We start from the raw sequence: 17,390 nt of genomic DNA on the forward strand, positions 1-17,390 counted from the left end.
CAAAATATAACCGTAGATTTCATCGGTAACAATTTCATGAGGTAAAAATTCTGGAGAGACAAGCGTGCCAATTATTCACTTTGGGGTATTGTATTATTTTCTCATAATAGCAGTCTTTGCATCCGCGAAAAAGCTATGTTCTATATTCATGGAACAAAAGATCCAAAAAAAAAAAAATACTCAAATAAAATCGAGTCTGGGTCCGTATTGTGTTATACGATTACGTATAGATAACCATTTTCACTCAAACGATAAATACGAAATTGTCAAACTATTTTCTTAAATTATTTTAAACTGGCGATCTGATGTGTGCATATTATCTCTAGCTCAAATATGTCACTCATCCGATTCACCATTCAAGGGCTTTTTGACTTCGATCACATATCGTAAGACAAAATATGATCCCTAGTATTTAACATGCTCTGAAAATTTTCGCCATTTTTTTAATTTTTTTTTTTTAAACTCAGCTTCGCATAACGGTAATCCGTAACGACGTAAACTAATCGAGATATGTATAGAATTCTATATTTCAAAATGATCTGGGCGAAAAAAGAAATTTATTTAGCCATGTCCGTCCGTCCTCCAGTAAACACGATAACTTGAGTAAATTTTGAGGTATCTTGATGAAATTTGGTATGTAGGTTCCCGGGCACTCATCTCAGATCTCTGTTTAAAATGAACGAAATCGGATAATAACCACGCCCACTTTTTCGATATCGAAAATTTCGAAAAACCCAAAATGTGCGATAATTCATTACCAATGACGGACAAAGCGATGAAACTTGGTAGGTGGGTTAACCTTATGACGCAGAATAGAAAACTAGTAAAATTTTGAACAATGGGCGTGGCACCGCCCAAGTTTTGAAAGCCGTAATTTGGCAGTCGTTGAAGATACCATGATGAAATTTGGCAAGAGCGTTGCTCCGATTCTTATATATGTGTTAAATAAAAATTAGCAAAATCGGATGACGACCACGCCAACTTTCAAAAAAAAAAAAAAAAAACTTAAGTCAAATTATAACAAAAAATTGAATATCTTTACAGTATATAAGTAAATTATGTCAACATTCAACTCCAGCAATGACAAAGTTCAACAAAATATAAAAATAATAGAAAATTTCAACATCCGGTACCAGGTCCACATTTTGGTCTATATCGCGAAAACTCCTTCACACATACAACTAAGGGCCACTCCCTTTTAAAACACTCATTATACCTTTAATTTGATACCCATATCGTACAAACACATTCTAGAGTCACCCTGGTCCACCTTTATGGCGATATCTCGAAAAGGCGTCGACCTATGGAACTAAGGCCCACTCCCTTTTAAAATACTCATTAAAGCCTTTCATTTGATTCCCATATCGTACAAGCACATTCTAGAGTCACCCCTGGTCAACCTTTATGGCGATATCCCGAAATGGTTTCCACCTATAGAACTATGGCCCACTCCCTTTTAAAATACTCTTTAGTACCATGGATTTTATACCCATGTCATACAAACACATTCCAGGGTTGCCCTAGGTTCATTTTCCTACATGGTGATTTTCCCTTATTTTGTCTCCAAACTCTCAGCTGAGTACGTAATGTTCGGTTACACCCGAACTTAGCCTTCCTTGCTTGTTTTTTTTTTTTTTTTTTTTTTTTTTTGTTGAAAAATTGATAATTTCTGCTTTCTCATGTAAAAACTAAACTTAATAAACTTGAGAGTTTGCGAGTATTTCATTTCTCCCATAAATTGATGTACAAAAAAGCCGGCCTGAAGGAGTAGCCCCCTTAATTAAGATGTGCTAAAAAAAAATTTCGCGATTACATTGAACAAAAGTGTTCACCCTTATGCATACATATACATGCATAAGTTCATGTATATTTTTATGCGTTTCTATTCAATACAAATGGTATAGTGTTTTCAAATTCAAACAAGCAACCTCCGACGCCAAAGGACATTACTGATGAGAAAGAAAAACTTTTACTGGTGTTGCAAATCTTTTGTAAAAGGAAGTGAACTTAAAACTTTTCCAATTAAGCTTAATACGTTAATTAAATCAACATTAGAGGCGATTTTTGCGGCAGTGGCGAATAGGAAAGTAGTTGACTTAAATATTCGATGTTTTAGGTTCGAATTCCCCTTTTAGCGATTAACATCACAGTACAGTGAAAGCTGCACAGAAAAACCTTAGTCAGTAAAAAAAAAACAATTAAGGAGAACCTTGGCCTTAAAATCATTTGAGTAGAATTGGTGACGATAAGCTATACTCCTACTAAACTGAGTAACAACTAATATACTTATATTTTATATCTTTCCATCAGTAAGTCACGAAGTAAGTACATAGGTGAGCATGCAAATGTGAATGGGGTCGAGGGTTAATGGTTATGTTAATGAGTAACCGGATTAAGCAAATTTAAAATCTTAGCAATGAAAAAGCGATAATTGCAAAGTAAATACCATATTAAAATCTAAAAGGAAATAATTGGAACAATGTCTTTATTTCTTTTAATGGCATTAGTTAGCTTGTAGCTTATAGGTAACACTTTAACGATAGGTGTGTGGCTCAGTGGTGCACTGGAAGTTTTCAAATAATTTCGCAAATCTAGCGGTGCTCGAGCTATACGTCGCTTCTGTATATAACAAATAATTTGGTAAGCCTAATACCTACCAAAATTTTTAAAAATGAAGACTATACTGGTGCTTGGTTTCACTTTTAAACCATAGAATCAATTATAAAATAAAAATTGCCGTCCGTTGATAGCTTTTGAGTCGATGTTGTCCGAATCAAACTTGTCCGCTCTCACCACTGAGCTATCACTATCACTTCTTTATAACATAGGATTACATTTCATGAATGAAACAAAATATTGTGAAAAAGAATATATCGCACACTTAGATATATAGGAAGCTAACATAAAAATCTGAAATTTCGAAGTTATGAGTACTCTCGCGCTTCCCAATTCAGTACTTCTCGGACTTGCTATTACCTCTACTAATCAGCGAGAAATGGGTTTGTAGGGAGAGGTTGCATGTTTTTCACGTTTTCTGAACATTACGATTTTTTGACTTGATCACTGTTTTGATCTAGAAGTACGATATGACATGCTGCACTTTTCACGAGTGATATTTTTTATTTATAGATTTCCTGTTGCTAGTTTAAACTTTTGGGTTTGTTTTTAAAACCGGAAGTGCGTACATTTTTATGTTTTTGACTTCTTTACATTTCTAGTTGTATTTTAAAACTTTGGAATCAACTACCTACTAATGTGGGGGATTTTAATGTTTTAAAGCAACAATCCTCGTCCAAAGGCTCTTTTGGCTCCGTGTAGCTCCCAACAACAACCAAGTCGATTTCAGTAAAATTACGCGAAAAATTGTGCATGCCTTGAAATTCAAACGAATTTGAAATTTTTGTCACACAAACAAGAAATCGATCGACATTCATTTACTTTGGTTCCAGAGCCAATAACGCAAACTGATTTCGGAGAAAAAAGCGCAAGGTGATGCGCTGAAATTCAAAGGAATTTAAAATTTTTTTCAGCAAGCAGACATTCACTACTTTGGCCAGTAACGCAAATTGATTTCAGTAGAAAAATGCGTAGGATGATGCTTTAAAATTCAAGCGAATTTGCGTTTTTGTTCGAATTATTTGTTGTCATTCCAGAGAAGATGTTGTTGTACTTTTTATTGAAGTTTTTGGTAACCAGTGTGAGCTGGTAGGAAGTATAAACAATTTGAATTGTCCTTGCACTGGTTATTCAATCCAATTTTGTTTGAACCGTTTGGTTGTGTTGTAATGTGTTATTTTGAGAGTCAATAAAAGGAATCTTGGTCATAGAATGCTTCTATCGCATACTGCTTGGGTGTGAGGTCTACCTGTTCACTACCTTTATGTCCCTGATACCGCGGTACCAATTCCAACAAAACCTTTTTTTTGGCACCCACATTATTTAGGTCCCAAATGCATACATCAAGTAGCTTGAAAATAATTTTGTTAGACTGTAAGTACGCAAGGCTGCCTGGTTTCTGAAATTATGAGGATATATCTCGAGGAAAAGCCTCTCCGCAGACGTTCCCTTCCAAAAACTTCTATTGCGTCGATTTCTGCAAGACAAACAGTACGGTAGTATCCCATTGGTACCGACTTCTTGTAATTCCTTTTTCCAAAAAGTTCTGTCTACAATGTTCACCTCAAAATTCCGTGATATCGAAGGCGTGGGTCATTTCATTCTGCAGTGGCAATATAGAATTTTCTGGTAAAGCTGGTAAAGGTCGCGCAAAACGAAGCATGCTGGTAAAATTTACGTGGCAAATAGGTTTTCATGGGAAACTGTGTGTAGAGTCAGTGAAAGTGCCTAGTGCCAAGATCGACTTGGCATTGAAGGTTCTCTTTAAGTTAAAGTCTACAAAATAGAGCGTTCGTTGAACGGTTTTAAATAATATTTGGCGGGTACATAAGACTGAATTATGAACCCCGCTCTATGAGAACTGCACGTAAATTTTTCCTTCCAAAGACGTGGCAGATCAGTCGTATACATATAAAAACACCAAGGTCTTTGAGAGACTAGTTTGATTGTATATAAAATTTAATATGGATGAAAAACCGTTACCCTCAACATAAAAAGCGAACACCAAAGTCGGTAGGGTATGTAATTTCGGGTTGACCGCCAAAATGAGAGGAGCCGATTTTTATCTAGTTTACTAAGAAATATAAAGTCACAAATTGGACTAGGCCTGAGTTAGGACTGCTATTTTTGTAATATATCAAAGCATTTCATGCTGAGTTCTAGTCTGATCAAGAATTATTAATATTTTTTTTGATTTAAGATGCAACATGTGTTTCTATTGAGAATCCTGCTGATTTGGTGCATCACTGATGTCGGAACACATATTTTAATATATGAAAAATTGTACGAGTATGTTTGTATACATAAGTGTAAAAATTCGTACAGTTGTAGCAACTTAAGCGAGTGTCTTAAGAAATTCCTTAAGATGGTTTTGTTGAGTAATTGAATTAAAAGACATGCATTTAACTGGCTACATTAGTGGATTATTTAGAATGAGATTAGACAAACATACAACACACGTGCATGTGTATGTATTATAATGTTTATTTGAATTTGTTTTAATATACGTGTAAAATAACTAATGGGCGCAGACAAAAATACATTTTTGGAATACGTGGTTCAATTCTAACAGTGACATTGTATACAGTCTAGATTTCTGAGAAAAAGTAGGTTGGTGTCTACTATTCTTGTCTGTAACCATACATTAAGGCACCGCTTTCTACAGTTCTGTATTCATGCTTAAGTAACTTTTCGGTGATCTAGGGCTTCAAACTTTGATATAACTCAAAACCCGATGACAACGCAATGTCTATGCCCAATGACACAAAATAAAAGAGAAATATCCAATGGAAAAAATGCAAGCCCAACGCCCACAATTTTCCCCGACAAAAGACTGCTCTTACCCAACGAAAATGGTTGATAAGTATAATGGAAATTAGAATTTATCAGCTGAAATGTTGACGAAGGTTTTCCCAGTTAGTCTGATGAAGCTTAATATGTGTGTGTATATGTGGTTTATAAGTTTACAACGTTTTTCAACGATCCTTAATATAATAATAACACTGGTTTACAGCCAAAATGCACCATAGACGTCATTATAAAATTCCTACGTAAAATCACCCCTTGATTCCGAAAATCAAAGTTATTTTTAATTCTATGGTAACATTTTTGCGATATTTACGAATTACCGTTTAAAAAAAAATAAAAATAATAATTGGGTCCACTTAATCATATATATCTCGAATTGAGCAATTCCAAAACGGTTGAAGCTTAAAAAAAAATAATAATAATAAAAAAGTGTAAGGCGTAATAACCTCCGAAGAGATCTAAGGCCGAGCTCCTCTTCGGAGCGCTTGCCAAACACTGCTAAGGAGCGGCCCCGGTTAGAAAAATATTATTCTAATTGAAAAACTTTATTTCTAAAATTTTGATGTCGCTTTGCCCGGGGTATGAACCCGGGGCTTACGGTGTGGTAGGCGGAGCACGCTAGCATTACACCACGGTGGCCGCCGAGTTTTTAAGCTTTTTAAATGAAGCTTTAAAGAGGTAATAAAATTTCCTATAAACTGTGCATACAACACTTTTCGCTAGGCCTTGCAGGTTCAAAAATATTAAAAAATTTGTACTTTGCGAAGAAGGATCTCGAACACTTTTTATAGCTACTGCTTATAACTATAAACTGAACAGTATCCGCCGTGCCTTGCAGATATTATGAAGGAAAAAGGCGAATGTACTATTATTTTTACTTAGATCAAGTAAAAATTCGAGCCTACCTAGACAAAAAGGTTCCCTAGTTCTACAAAGAAAACACTACCTGCCTTAAAAATTTGCTCTTGCGTTAAATGTACCTGTGTTTGAGAAAATGACACCAACAGTTTATTGTATCTAATAACCTTTCGAAAATCTACCTGCTAACTAACTGATATACGAATACTAACACATATGTACCAGTAGGGTACTTAAGTATTAAATGGATATATTTACTTGAATGCTTATAACTTTTGTATTAGCCTATCGATTTTATTGAATGAAAGCTTATTTTGTTTGCAATAAAACAGAGCTTAGAGAGAAAAAAATCTGCAAACAAATAAAAAGTTTTCCAGATCCTTCCTCGCAAAGTACAAATTTTTTTCATACTTAAAAAAAAATTGAAAAAATACGTAATTATTTTTCGTTATCTTTGAATCTGCAGGACCTAGCAAAAAGTGTTGTAAATTTTATTACCTTTTAAAAAGTTTAAACCGTTTTTAGAGTGCTCAATTGGTTCTTGAGTTATATATGATTAAGTGGGCCCAATTTTGGTATTTCGTAAATATTTCAAAAGCGTAACCATATAATTAAAAATAACCCTGATTTTCGAAATCAGGGGGTGATTTGACATAGGAGTTTCATTGTGGTGTCTCTGATGCAGAAAAAAAGTTGGAATTTGTGATCCAGTGTAATTTCCATAGGTCTTCCCACCAAAGCCCGCCCAACACATACGAGAGGCACGTCCACACGACTGACGGATTTGTTATTTTTTATTTACCGAGTCGTTTAATGGCAGGGTATGTTAAGGGTCTATATCTAAAACTGCTCAGGTACAGAGGCAAACTCATCAGCTCAGGAAAACGCTTAGAATTTAGAATAAACATTATCTACGTATACATAACTTGTTAAATAAAATAATTGTAGAGAAAAAATTATCAAGAGAGAAGGTTGTATTAATCACTAATTATTAAGAGATGTAATAAAAGATTTTTAAATTTGACACAGGCTTCGAAAGGGCGCAACAAATTCAAAATTGGCTCCACATTGATTGTCCTGAAACAATTTAAGGGTCATGGTGGCAGAGAGGGAATCGTAAAGCTCGCTTCATTTAACAAAAAAGTAGTCCAAGATCAAACCGTTTTGAATTTGGCCAAGAAATTAGTTCCAAGCATTTCTCTTCAACTTGAAAGAATTAATAACTTTCAGAGGACTGGTATAAGTGGGCAGATTATAAAAGAATTCCCATTGAAAATCTCTTAAGGCAAAAAGTAAAAATTGTTTTCGAACTGTTTCGATTCGATTAATCTGAACCTGGTAACGCGTGCTCCAAATTACTGAACCGTATTCCAATAATAGTCTTACCAATGTAGAGAAGACAGTTGTGACCAAATTTTCACAGTAGATTAATATATAGACTCAATAGAAAATTGGAGAGTCAGTAAGAGTCAGTAAGAGTGCGAGTTTCAGTGGCAATGAGAGGGAACTGAGCTTCGTAGTGGGATTAAAATTGACGACAGAATCTTCTCTTGTCAATAAATACTACTTTGATTTACATAAACAATTGCAAAGTATTTCCTCTGTCGGCAGACAAAAGTCATGCTCTATAAGACACTTATCCTACCCGTCCTGCTATATGGTGCATAAGCGTGGACCATGAGAACACCATGAGCTATGGCAGTGTTCGAGACAAAAATTCTTTGAAAAATTTACGGAGCTCTACGCGTTAGGAACTACGAGTACCGAAGAAGATTTAATGCGAGTTGTTTGAGGTTTATACAGACACCAACATAGTCAAGCGAAATAAAATGCCATATTATGCGAATGAAAAATGATGCTCTGCCTAAAAAAGTGTTCTTATCGGAACCCGGCTATGCAAGCAGATTAAGAGGGGTATGACCCAAGTCTTCTGCAAGGACCGAGTGGAAAATAATTTAAATTTGCTTAATGTGACGGACTGGTGCCAGTTAACCCAACAAAGAAGCGACTGGCGCGCCTTGTTGGATAGCAACTACTGTTTAAACGATTAAGCGCCAATCATGTAGGTTAGTAATAAACCTGGATCGTACACAAATATTGCAGAGTTACCTCAGTTAAACCTTTCCACGCAATATTTTGCCTGTTGTAAAATATAAAATAGACATGTTTTTTTTTATTTATTTATTGCAAATATATTTGCTTTTTATGCCGCATTGTACTACATCTATAAATAACTAATTTAACTTATTTAAACAGCAATCATAACAACATTTTCTTTCTAAACACTCTTACATTTTTCTAATCAATATTATTCAAAGTAGTAGCCGTCTTTCTAATCATCATCATTTATGACAATCTCACGAATTCAGTTGCAATAGGAAAGCAATTCATTGTAAGTGCAAGGCTTACGACAACATTCATCGTAAACACCTTCACGACGGCGACGTGTTTTGGCAAGCGTGTCAATTTGTCCACCATGAATCTTAGCTAGAAACGGAAAACTCCCAAACTGGAACGGCAGCTTATCCGCGTTCTCTGTATTGTCATGCCATTCTACTGCAAGTCAGTTTGGTACAAGTTAGTTGTTTAAAACAAAAAAAAAAAAAACATTATTTATATGTATGAAAACTAATCGAAATCGGTAAATGAATGTTTTTACTCACTTGACTTTTTGAACTTCATATTAAAACCATTTTCGCATATGCTATCGAGCATCATATCCAATGCGGGACCGCAAACAGGCTGTTGGCCGTTAACATGTTGCATATATATAATCAGTGAAAAGGCCATGATTAAGTGATTGCGTAAGTATTGTGATGTCATGTCGATTTCCAAATGAATTTATTTTGTTTATATTTGTTTTTGATTTATAAAATAATTTTGTTTTAATACAAATTTGCGCTATAGCCAATGAATCACTGATGGAATTTGCAAATTCTGCTTGCGCTTTTATACCATTGTTAAAATTTATATTAAATATACTTTCGTGTCTGTATGATGAGAATGTGTGAGTAGGAGTGCGTAGGAGCCGATACAGATGCATGTAGTTGAACTAATTCGTGCGTGAGGACATCACATAGTCTGAATGAGTACATAGTAGTTATATGTATGTACATTTATGCATATTGAAACGTACATACCAGTGCATGCAATTCTACCTCTTTATAAATTTTGATGTCTCTATAAAAAGAAAACAAAAAAAAAAAAAAAAAACTTAAGGAATCCATATCATTGACTGCAATAGCATGAGGTATGTTAATGTAACTCCCATCGCCCCTTTTGGTTAGACCAACGTATTAGCTGCTGGTTACTTTATGGCTTATGTAAACCTCATTGTCACCTCAACTACTCCAGCCAAATCCTGTAACAAAGTAGTAGGAATGCATACTTGCACATATTTTGTAGGTGAGTGCAAAATGACATAAAGTTTTCGACGTGAGCATATCAACTCATTTCCAAGTTAGTCGATACATTAAAGTGCTACGTTAACGTAGTAATTTCGTCAGGTTTACAGCATTTAGAAAGTTTCGTTAATATGCCAACCCATTTTAACCATATACGGCTCACTGCCGATTACGCAGTTAGCCATATGATGTAGCAGGTCAGAAGACTTGTTTCGATTGGAATGGCAACTGCGAGTGTAGTCTCGAATTCGGTTAGATATTCGCTATTTTTGGAGTTTGAGCTTTTCAGCGCAGGCTTTGCCATTATTTCCTGCAACCGAAAGTTCTGTAATATCAATTGAAGTCAGCCTTTTTGTGCGCATTATCTAAGCCTAGACAGAGTTAAATTTCATTTCTTATTTTTATATGCACTAGATCTTGGCTAAGGGAGTTTTAACTTTTTTTTTAATATTATGAAATATATATTTAGCATCAGTGTCTTTCATCTAGGAGTTAAAGTTTTGTTGCTTCTTCTGCCCTATTGGATAATCTCCCTTTTGCATTAAACTCTTTAAGAGCACACACTACTTAACACCTTCATGAAAACTTTCGTGTCGGTCTTAATATCCATCGACACGTTTCTCTGCCCGCATAGCTTAGGGCAAACTGGATGATCCGTGAAGGCATCGCATAGATTGAATGAGACCAATGTGTTTTCCGAAGCTTGCTCAACCACCAAACTGAAAATTTCTCTCAGATAACAGGATCTATGTTATAAAACAATTCCGTTTTCGTGGTAAATACTTAAAGCTTTATACGACCTATGCTGCTGACTGGTTCTGGATGTGATATGTGTGTCACATCTAATAGTTGGCGTCTTATCCTTGCGAGCGCACGGCATGAGCACAAAACGTACTCAATCTTTCTCTCCTCTAACCCGCAAATTCTACGTCTGTTATCACAAACAAGGGCTAATTTGAAACATAGGACCCCAAAAGGCAGTGTACAGGAGTCACAATACCAATCATGAGCCTATATTCCCTCTTTTCATTGATAATAGTTACTTTGATTGTCATAGATTGTAGGACGTGCACATTGTCTCTGGCGGGTTAGGGGGCTTAGAATATATCCGCGGTAGGTATGCTGTCGTAAGAGGCGCCTAAAATACCAAAGTGATTCAAAGGGCTGTGTAGCGCAACCTTTCGAGCAGTAGCCAGCGCAACTTATAGCTTCTACAAACCCATCGTCAACCTGACCTATTTGTAGCGAATGTAGTTTTTTTAGCAGCCGAAGCTATGGTGACAATAAGTTCCTAATGGAATTTAGGGAGAGAGAAGGGGATGGTCTAGAAGGTTCAAAGTGGTAATATTAAATTGTTCCACAGATAATTTGGCTTGTTCCTTTTTCTTGCTTGTTAAGGGAACGTGCCGGATCTATATCCGGCATAGGTTCATTTACATCGACGACACTACCCAAAACCTTTGGCTACACTTCTCTACGGAAGTTGCTCAGTCACACTAATCATTTCCCGTGTTAATTTATGCATGCGCATCTTCAGTCAGGAGCTGTCGAAATCCGTCCAACTTCTTAGTAAAGAGGTGCTTCGGACGTAGTCGAATATCTTTAAAAGGTTTAACGAGATCGATGCCAGCCGTTATGGCAAGATTTGCCTCTGTGACGAATAGAGCCTAAAGGCAAGCGAGAAATTATTTTCATATTTTATCCCCAACTCGAATCATTCCGCCACCAGATAATGATCCTGAAATGTTGAGTATTTCTCCACATTAGTTTAGTGACTTTTCACTTCGTGTAGCAGTGCAATGTCCGAAAAATTTGTTTGATTCAAATATCGATTTGAGTCACTATTAAAAATTTGAAAAATTTTGCTAGAAATATTTTGTTGTTTGCCCGTAAAAGTGCGATAGCTTGGTCAGTTAAGTGGAAAAACATAAATATGCGAAATCTTGCGTGTTTACAATAGGAACAGTTTTTTTCCCCTCATAAATATGCAACAAAATTTATTAAAATATTTGCAAAATGCCTTACCATGTAAAAGATGCGTTAATTTTAATTGACAGTTAGGTATGCTGTGCAAATTTTTGGATTGCATAAATTAGTTCAGACAGAGACCCTCTAGGAAATGTAACTACCTTAAAAGCTAATTTTAAAATATTTCAAAAAAAAGATACTTGGCAGTATTTACTTTCGAGGAGATGTGGGCAGAGCTTCTCTTCCATTTTGAGTCGTGCTCTTTTTAATTTTCCAAAAAATTTGGCGGGACGGGAACTATAGAAACAGTTTCAGAAAACTTCCACTACTTTCTATGAATCTTAATATATATTTGGTAGGAAAAAAAGGAGATTCTGCCTAATAATGCGCTCATAAGGCAAAGCTCACATAAGTTACATGAATGGGAGCATAGAAAAACATGCCTAACTTTTAACACCTTTTAGTAGCAATTTGCTAGCATCTAGACTGCAATATGAATACCATGTATTACTCTTCGCTTAACTCGCAGTTCCAACATATCCTAAGATGCTGTGGATGCACAATGGCGTCTTGAAACTAGTGCTGACATAACAGTGGTGCACTCGAGAGCCTCAGAAAACTATTCGGCGTTCACCTAAATGTCGTGTGAGCGCAGCGACAGATATTCAGTAAAGCAAGCAGTCAATCAGTTTTAGCTTGGATGCTCAGACATTTTCCACTTAAACACATGCTACTACAAAAGAAAATTGCGTATGTATTGGAAGCTCTGCCGGCGTAGTACACCACTGCTCTATAATTTGATGGGATGAATAACAATCTCAGCAGCTTACATAAAACTGAACACGTTGCGTATATGTGGGCTTCTGGAAGCTATCTCTAGGACCGGAACATAATTGCTAGAGTCTAAAAGATAGCAAAAAACCACTTACCGAGATACCTGCTTACTTATTGTTAGTATGTATATTGGGTTGGGTCGATTTGTATGGACGAAAGTGAACCGATAACGCGCCATCGATTTTTCGATAGGATTTGGGCTGAGGGAAAAAAGTTCCCCTACGCATATCAAAAAAAAATAATTTTCGCGCCTGCGAAAAAAGTCGATTTTTCTATCGATTTTTTCTATTCTTCTAAATCTCCATAAAAGAAATTTTTTTCAAAAAACTGCATTTACCAATTTTGCATTTGCCAATTGACACGAAAAAAATACATAAAAAATGATTTGGAGCTTTGAAAATGAAAAAAAAAAATGCATAAAACATCGAAAAAAATCTATGAAATTTCGCAGGCTCGAAAATTATTTTTTTGGGTATGCGTAGTGGAACTTTTTTTCCTGAGCCCAAATCGTACCGAAAATTCGATGGAGCGATATCGGTTAATAAATCGACCGAGTCTAATGTATATATTTTAGTTAACCGCAATGCAAATATCTGGCCAAATCCAAGAAATACAATAATTTTAAGAATTTGCTCCATAAAAAATTAAGTTACGCCAGCAATACCTGTTTTGCGCTAACTGACGCCAATTCGGATTAAATCTTTCTCAACGTTTGCTCTCGAACACAACAAGAGCCATCTCATCTTTTATCAACACCGTCCGTGATTCCAAACCATACACCAAGACAGGTTTGATCAGTGATATCAGTGATATCGGCAACGTCTAGAGGTCCCTAAATCTTTCGGAGAGCTTTTCTCTCGAACACTCCCAGAGCCGTCCATGCTTCTGCAGCATATAGCAGGATGGGTACGATAAGTGACTTGTAGACTTGCTGAGATAGGATTTTACTTTTCAATTGCTTAATCAGTCCAAAGTTTAATTTTTCTGATAACAGTTATTCTCCGGTGGATTTTTTAACTGAAATTGTTTAATAATTCATAATAACGACTAATTATTTTATCAATAAATATTTCACTAGCTGACGATCTCTGATCAAGAATAACGCAATCTGTAATTTAAAGGAATTGGTTTATAGAATGTCAGGCAGAAGTGGTTGACCTACGAGTATGTAGTGGTGTACGTGCTTTCTATCCTAGAAAATGAATCTTAATTTTTTTTAAAATGGGTCAAAGATCTAACATAGCGTTTATGTATTTCCTTATACTACACACTAAAATTACTCTTTGCAATATATTTATTAGTAACAAATTAAGTAAGGTGTGGTGGACCTCGAATCTTACTCAAATACAATTAAATTATTTTCTTTGCGTTCGATTTCGCAATACTTTTTTAAAAAGAATAGTTTTGCAGATGGTTTGATTTATTTCCGTCAGGGTATCTGTGCATATTTACATGGAATATAGTGAATATTTCCAATATTTTTGTATAAAAGGGCTTATACTAATTTTAAATGAGAACAGTTGACATACGCAGCCAACATAAAGGGATTATTTGAGAAATATTTATAAAATGGCATCAACAAATTCGTCGCATATTTGCACCTCATTACTGCTTTTGCTGTTGCTCTTTCAGTGCATTGATGGCGCACAACATTTTTGTGGAAGAGCATTATCAGATGCCCTGGATCAAATTTGTGTGAATGGTTTCAATACAAAAATAAAAAAGTCACGTAAGCCAATTAACATTTTCAAGAGTTTTCGATCTATAAAGTTTTGAATGATCTCCAAAAATTTTTTGAAGAAAACAAAGTTAAAGTTTCTGAGTGAAATCATATGCATAAAAAAACGTAAGCAAAAGTTTCCAGTTAAATCTGCTTAAATTGCTAATGACCAAGAGATCAATTTTATTTGAAAATTATTAGAATAAACGTGCGGTGATTAGAAGTAGTACAAATCGGTATTTTTTTTAAATATCTGCAATCATCGTATATGGATGATTTATCGAGCTTTTATCGTGGTTTTTAACCGATCACGTCCATTTTTACCAGCAATACTTCCCACTATAAGGAAAATATGTATACTAAATCTTATTACGGTCCGGTAATACTTCTTCGAGTTATGGCTACCGAAACATAGACAATTTCTTAGTCATAAAAGGGGCGGTGCCACGCCCATTTTCAGAAATTCGATTTTTTTTTCTTATTTCTTGTTATAATTCCACTTGTGAAATGAAATATAATTGATATAAAGCCCTTTTTTACAAAGATATAGCTTATTGTACAATGGATTTTATCACAAGTAGGCGGTGCCACGCCCATTTTCAAAAAGTTTTAAATTTTTATTAAGAGTCTAAATATCAGTCCGTGCATAAAAATTCAATATTCTAGGTGTATTATTTACTTAATAATCACGTTTATTGTGTTTTCAAAATGTTATATACGTACAAAGTGGGCGTGGTTAACATCCGATTTTATTACCAATACCAATACCAATACGAATCTATTCTGGGTCCAGATAAGTCCGTATGTCGAAATCATTTGCATATAGCCTTGTATTTTTTACGTGTATATACCATTACCATTGCGATTAAAAAAACGCTTATCATCAATTAGATAATGTTTAGGAGACCAACTTTACGGCAATTATTATAAATAAATCGCTAAAAAATATATTGTTCTGAATAGCGGAGACACGCACCTCTGTTGTTCATGGTGTATAAGCTGTAGCTGAATCGCTTGTGATGAATTTGTGGACTCACACATATTTCGGTCATAGAAGTGAAGAATAGTGTAGTGATAAAATGGAGAGACTAATTTCAGTTGCAACTGAGTATAATACATACTTAAAATTAGCAGTACTAATTTTCTGCATATAAAGTTTAAGTGCAAATATAAATAAATGAAAAAAAAACGCTACTATTATAAAACGAGTGGATCCTAACTGCGAACCGAGCTCGCGGGATTGCAAAGTCAAGACCGAGAGGCAAAATAATGATAGTTAGATCGAACACGTGAGGCGCGAAACAAAAAATCTTATTTTGGCCACTTAATCTCATTTGATTTGACGAAGTTGGGCAGTGAATTGAACCATTGATAATGTCGCAGATGAGCACTAAGAATTACGAAAAGGGTTCCAGATAATAGCAACGTATTCTTACATCGAACGGACAATATAATAATAAAGGGACTTCCTCGTATAGGAATCTTTAAAATCTTTCGCATGTCGCTTTCAAAAAGATCAATTGGCGTATGCCTTGGGAATTACATAATTAAAGTGATTACCAAGAGCGAAACCAAATTTAAAGAGAACTTCTAGATCATAGAATGCTTCAACTGCGGACAATTATGAAGAATCGAGTAACGAGACCTGATTCGATTTCAAATTTTCGACAGGGTCATTTGAAAACATTTATTGATTTTAAAAGACAGATTATATTTGATGCCCCACTCAACTAGATTTGCGAGGTCATTTTGCATCCGATAAACGTCAGACAAGTAAGCAATTATGCTAAACGACTTCAAGTCGGGGCAAGAATGTGCAAAATATGTCCTAATATCATTGAGAAACAGAACAAATAAGAGCGAAAGGATAACTGAATGGAATTCCATACGTTACAATCTGTACAGTAGGATATTTCATGAGACTATATCGAATGTTTCGAGAAATCGGTGTAAATTGTGTCCATCTGAGATGCACCCTTAAAACAGGCACCAATGAATGCTGTAAGGTTAGTAAGAGCGACCCCGGACAAAACCTTATTGCTTTGTATCAAATATCGCTTTAACTTAGAAGAGTACTTTATCTTTTACAATTTCCTCGAGTAGTTTTGAGAAGGTAGTAAATTTAGAGCTTTGCCGGTATTTCCTACCATCATTTTTGTAGCCAGATTTGTGAAAAGGCACAATTTAACTGATATTTCATTTGTCCATGAAGATCCCTGAGACGAGGGAGGGGTTCCTTATATGTTATAAAAGCTCAGAAAGATATAAACTACGTTTTTTTTTTTAACAAAGAAAGATGGCATACCATAATCATCGCATTGTCATTTACAAAATTAGTCTTGAAAAAGTCTGCAGAGAGATTCTCACTGTTCAACAAGTTATTAGTACAGACATTGCCGAGGGACACACAATTTGGAATATTCGAGTATCCTTATCTTATGCAGTTCCAAGAGGCTTTTGGGTTCGTTTTCAGCTGATTATTGGTGCGGAAAATACAATTATTATAAAGAGCTTTATCAAGCTTATTGAATTTTTCCATGTACGTGATACATTTCTCTGAAGTTTACATCATGAGTAGCTTTTCAAATTTTTAAATATTAATTTCGCTTTTTATTCAGCATTTTTTATAACATAGTAACTATTAACTCTGAGCACACATCCATAATTGACATTTAAGCTGATTTGTCAGAATGTTGGATTTTGTCTATCCTATTATTAATTAATCCTTGCCATTACAACAAAATGACGAACTTTTTATGTTTAAAAATGCAAACAAATCAGGAAGGGTTCCGGTGTGTTTTTATTCGAATTGAGGAATTTTTTCACATTTATATGCAGTAAGTTCCTTTTAGTCGATTTGGCGAGAACATTCTGTTTCATTCTTAGGAAGTTCTTCAAACAAAGTATGATACATTGTGGATAAGACCAGTTTGATAACTTCTGCATATACCTCAAAATTACAAAAAGAATGGATCACCTGATTTTTAATTGGCAATCGCTGTCTCATTCTGTATCTCTTTCTATCATCCGCTGAAAATAGCCGCCTCTATGTGTCGCCATATTGAACACCCTGTCAAAACGCTAAAAAGTAGCCATATTGAACATCTTGTCAGGCAGTTGACGGATAAAATATCACACCTGTTTTATCCACAATGGTATGATATTTTGTTTATTTTTTTTTC

The 17,390-nt window shown here is 35.2% G+C and overlaps 2 protein-coding genes across 6 annotated transcripts in view; one reads left to right on the forward strand and one right to left on the reverse strand.

Moving 5' to 3' along the window:
- Positions 1 to 17,390, forward strand: part of LOC137252581 (uncharacterized) — a 687,899-nt gene that overhangs the window by 324,280 nt on the left and 346,229 nt on the right. The gene's annotated exons all lie outside the window — the stretch shown is intronic.
- On the reverse strand, positions 8,470 to 9,456 carry LOC137233701 (probable insulin-like peptide 5). Its single transcript, XM_067756979.1, has 2 exons — positions 8,946 to 9,456; positions 8,470 to 8,838 (listed from the first exon to the last, which is right to left on the reverse strand). The coding sequence occupies exons 1-2, from the start codon at positions 9,103 to 9,105 to the stop codon at positions 8,648 to 8,650; spliced, it is 351 nt and encodes a 116-aa protein (XP_067613080.1). The 5' UTR covers positions 9,106 to 9,456; the 3' UTR covers positions 8,470 to 8,647.

The sequence above is a fragment of the Eurosta solidaginis genome, chromosome 5 (assembly GCF_040869045.1).
Source record: "Eurosta solidaginis isolate ZX-2024a chromosome 5, ASM4086904v1, whole genome shotgun sequence".
Lineage (NCBI taxonomy): Eukaryota > Metazoa > Arthropoda > Insecta > Diptera > Tephritidae > Eurosta > Eurosta solidaginis.

What these genes read in the sequence shown, in the direction of transcription:
- LOC137233701 (XM_067756979.1), bottom strand. Translation starts at nt 9,105, where the DNA reads ATGACATCACAATACTTACGCAATCACTTAATCATGGCCTTTTCACTG. An exon ending in TATGAAGTTCAAAAAGTCAA is followed by an intron (nt 8,839 to 8,945) that starts GTGAGTAAAAAC and finishes ACTGACTTGCAG; the next exon opens with TAGAATGGCATGACAATACA.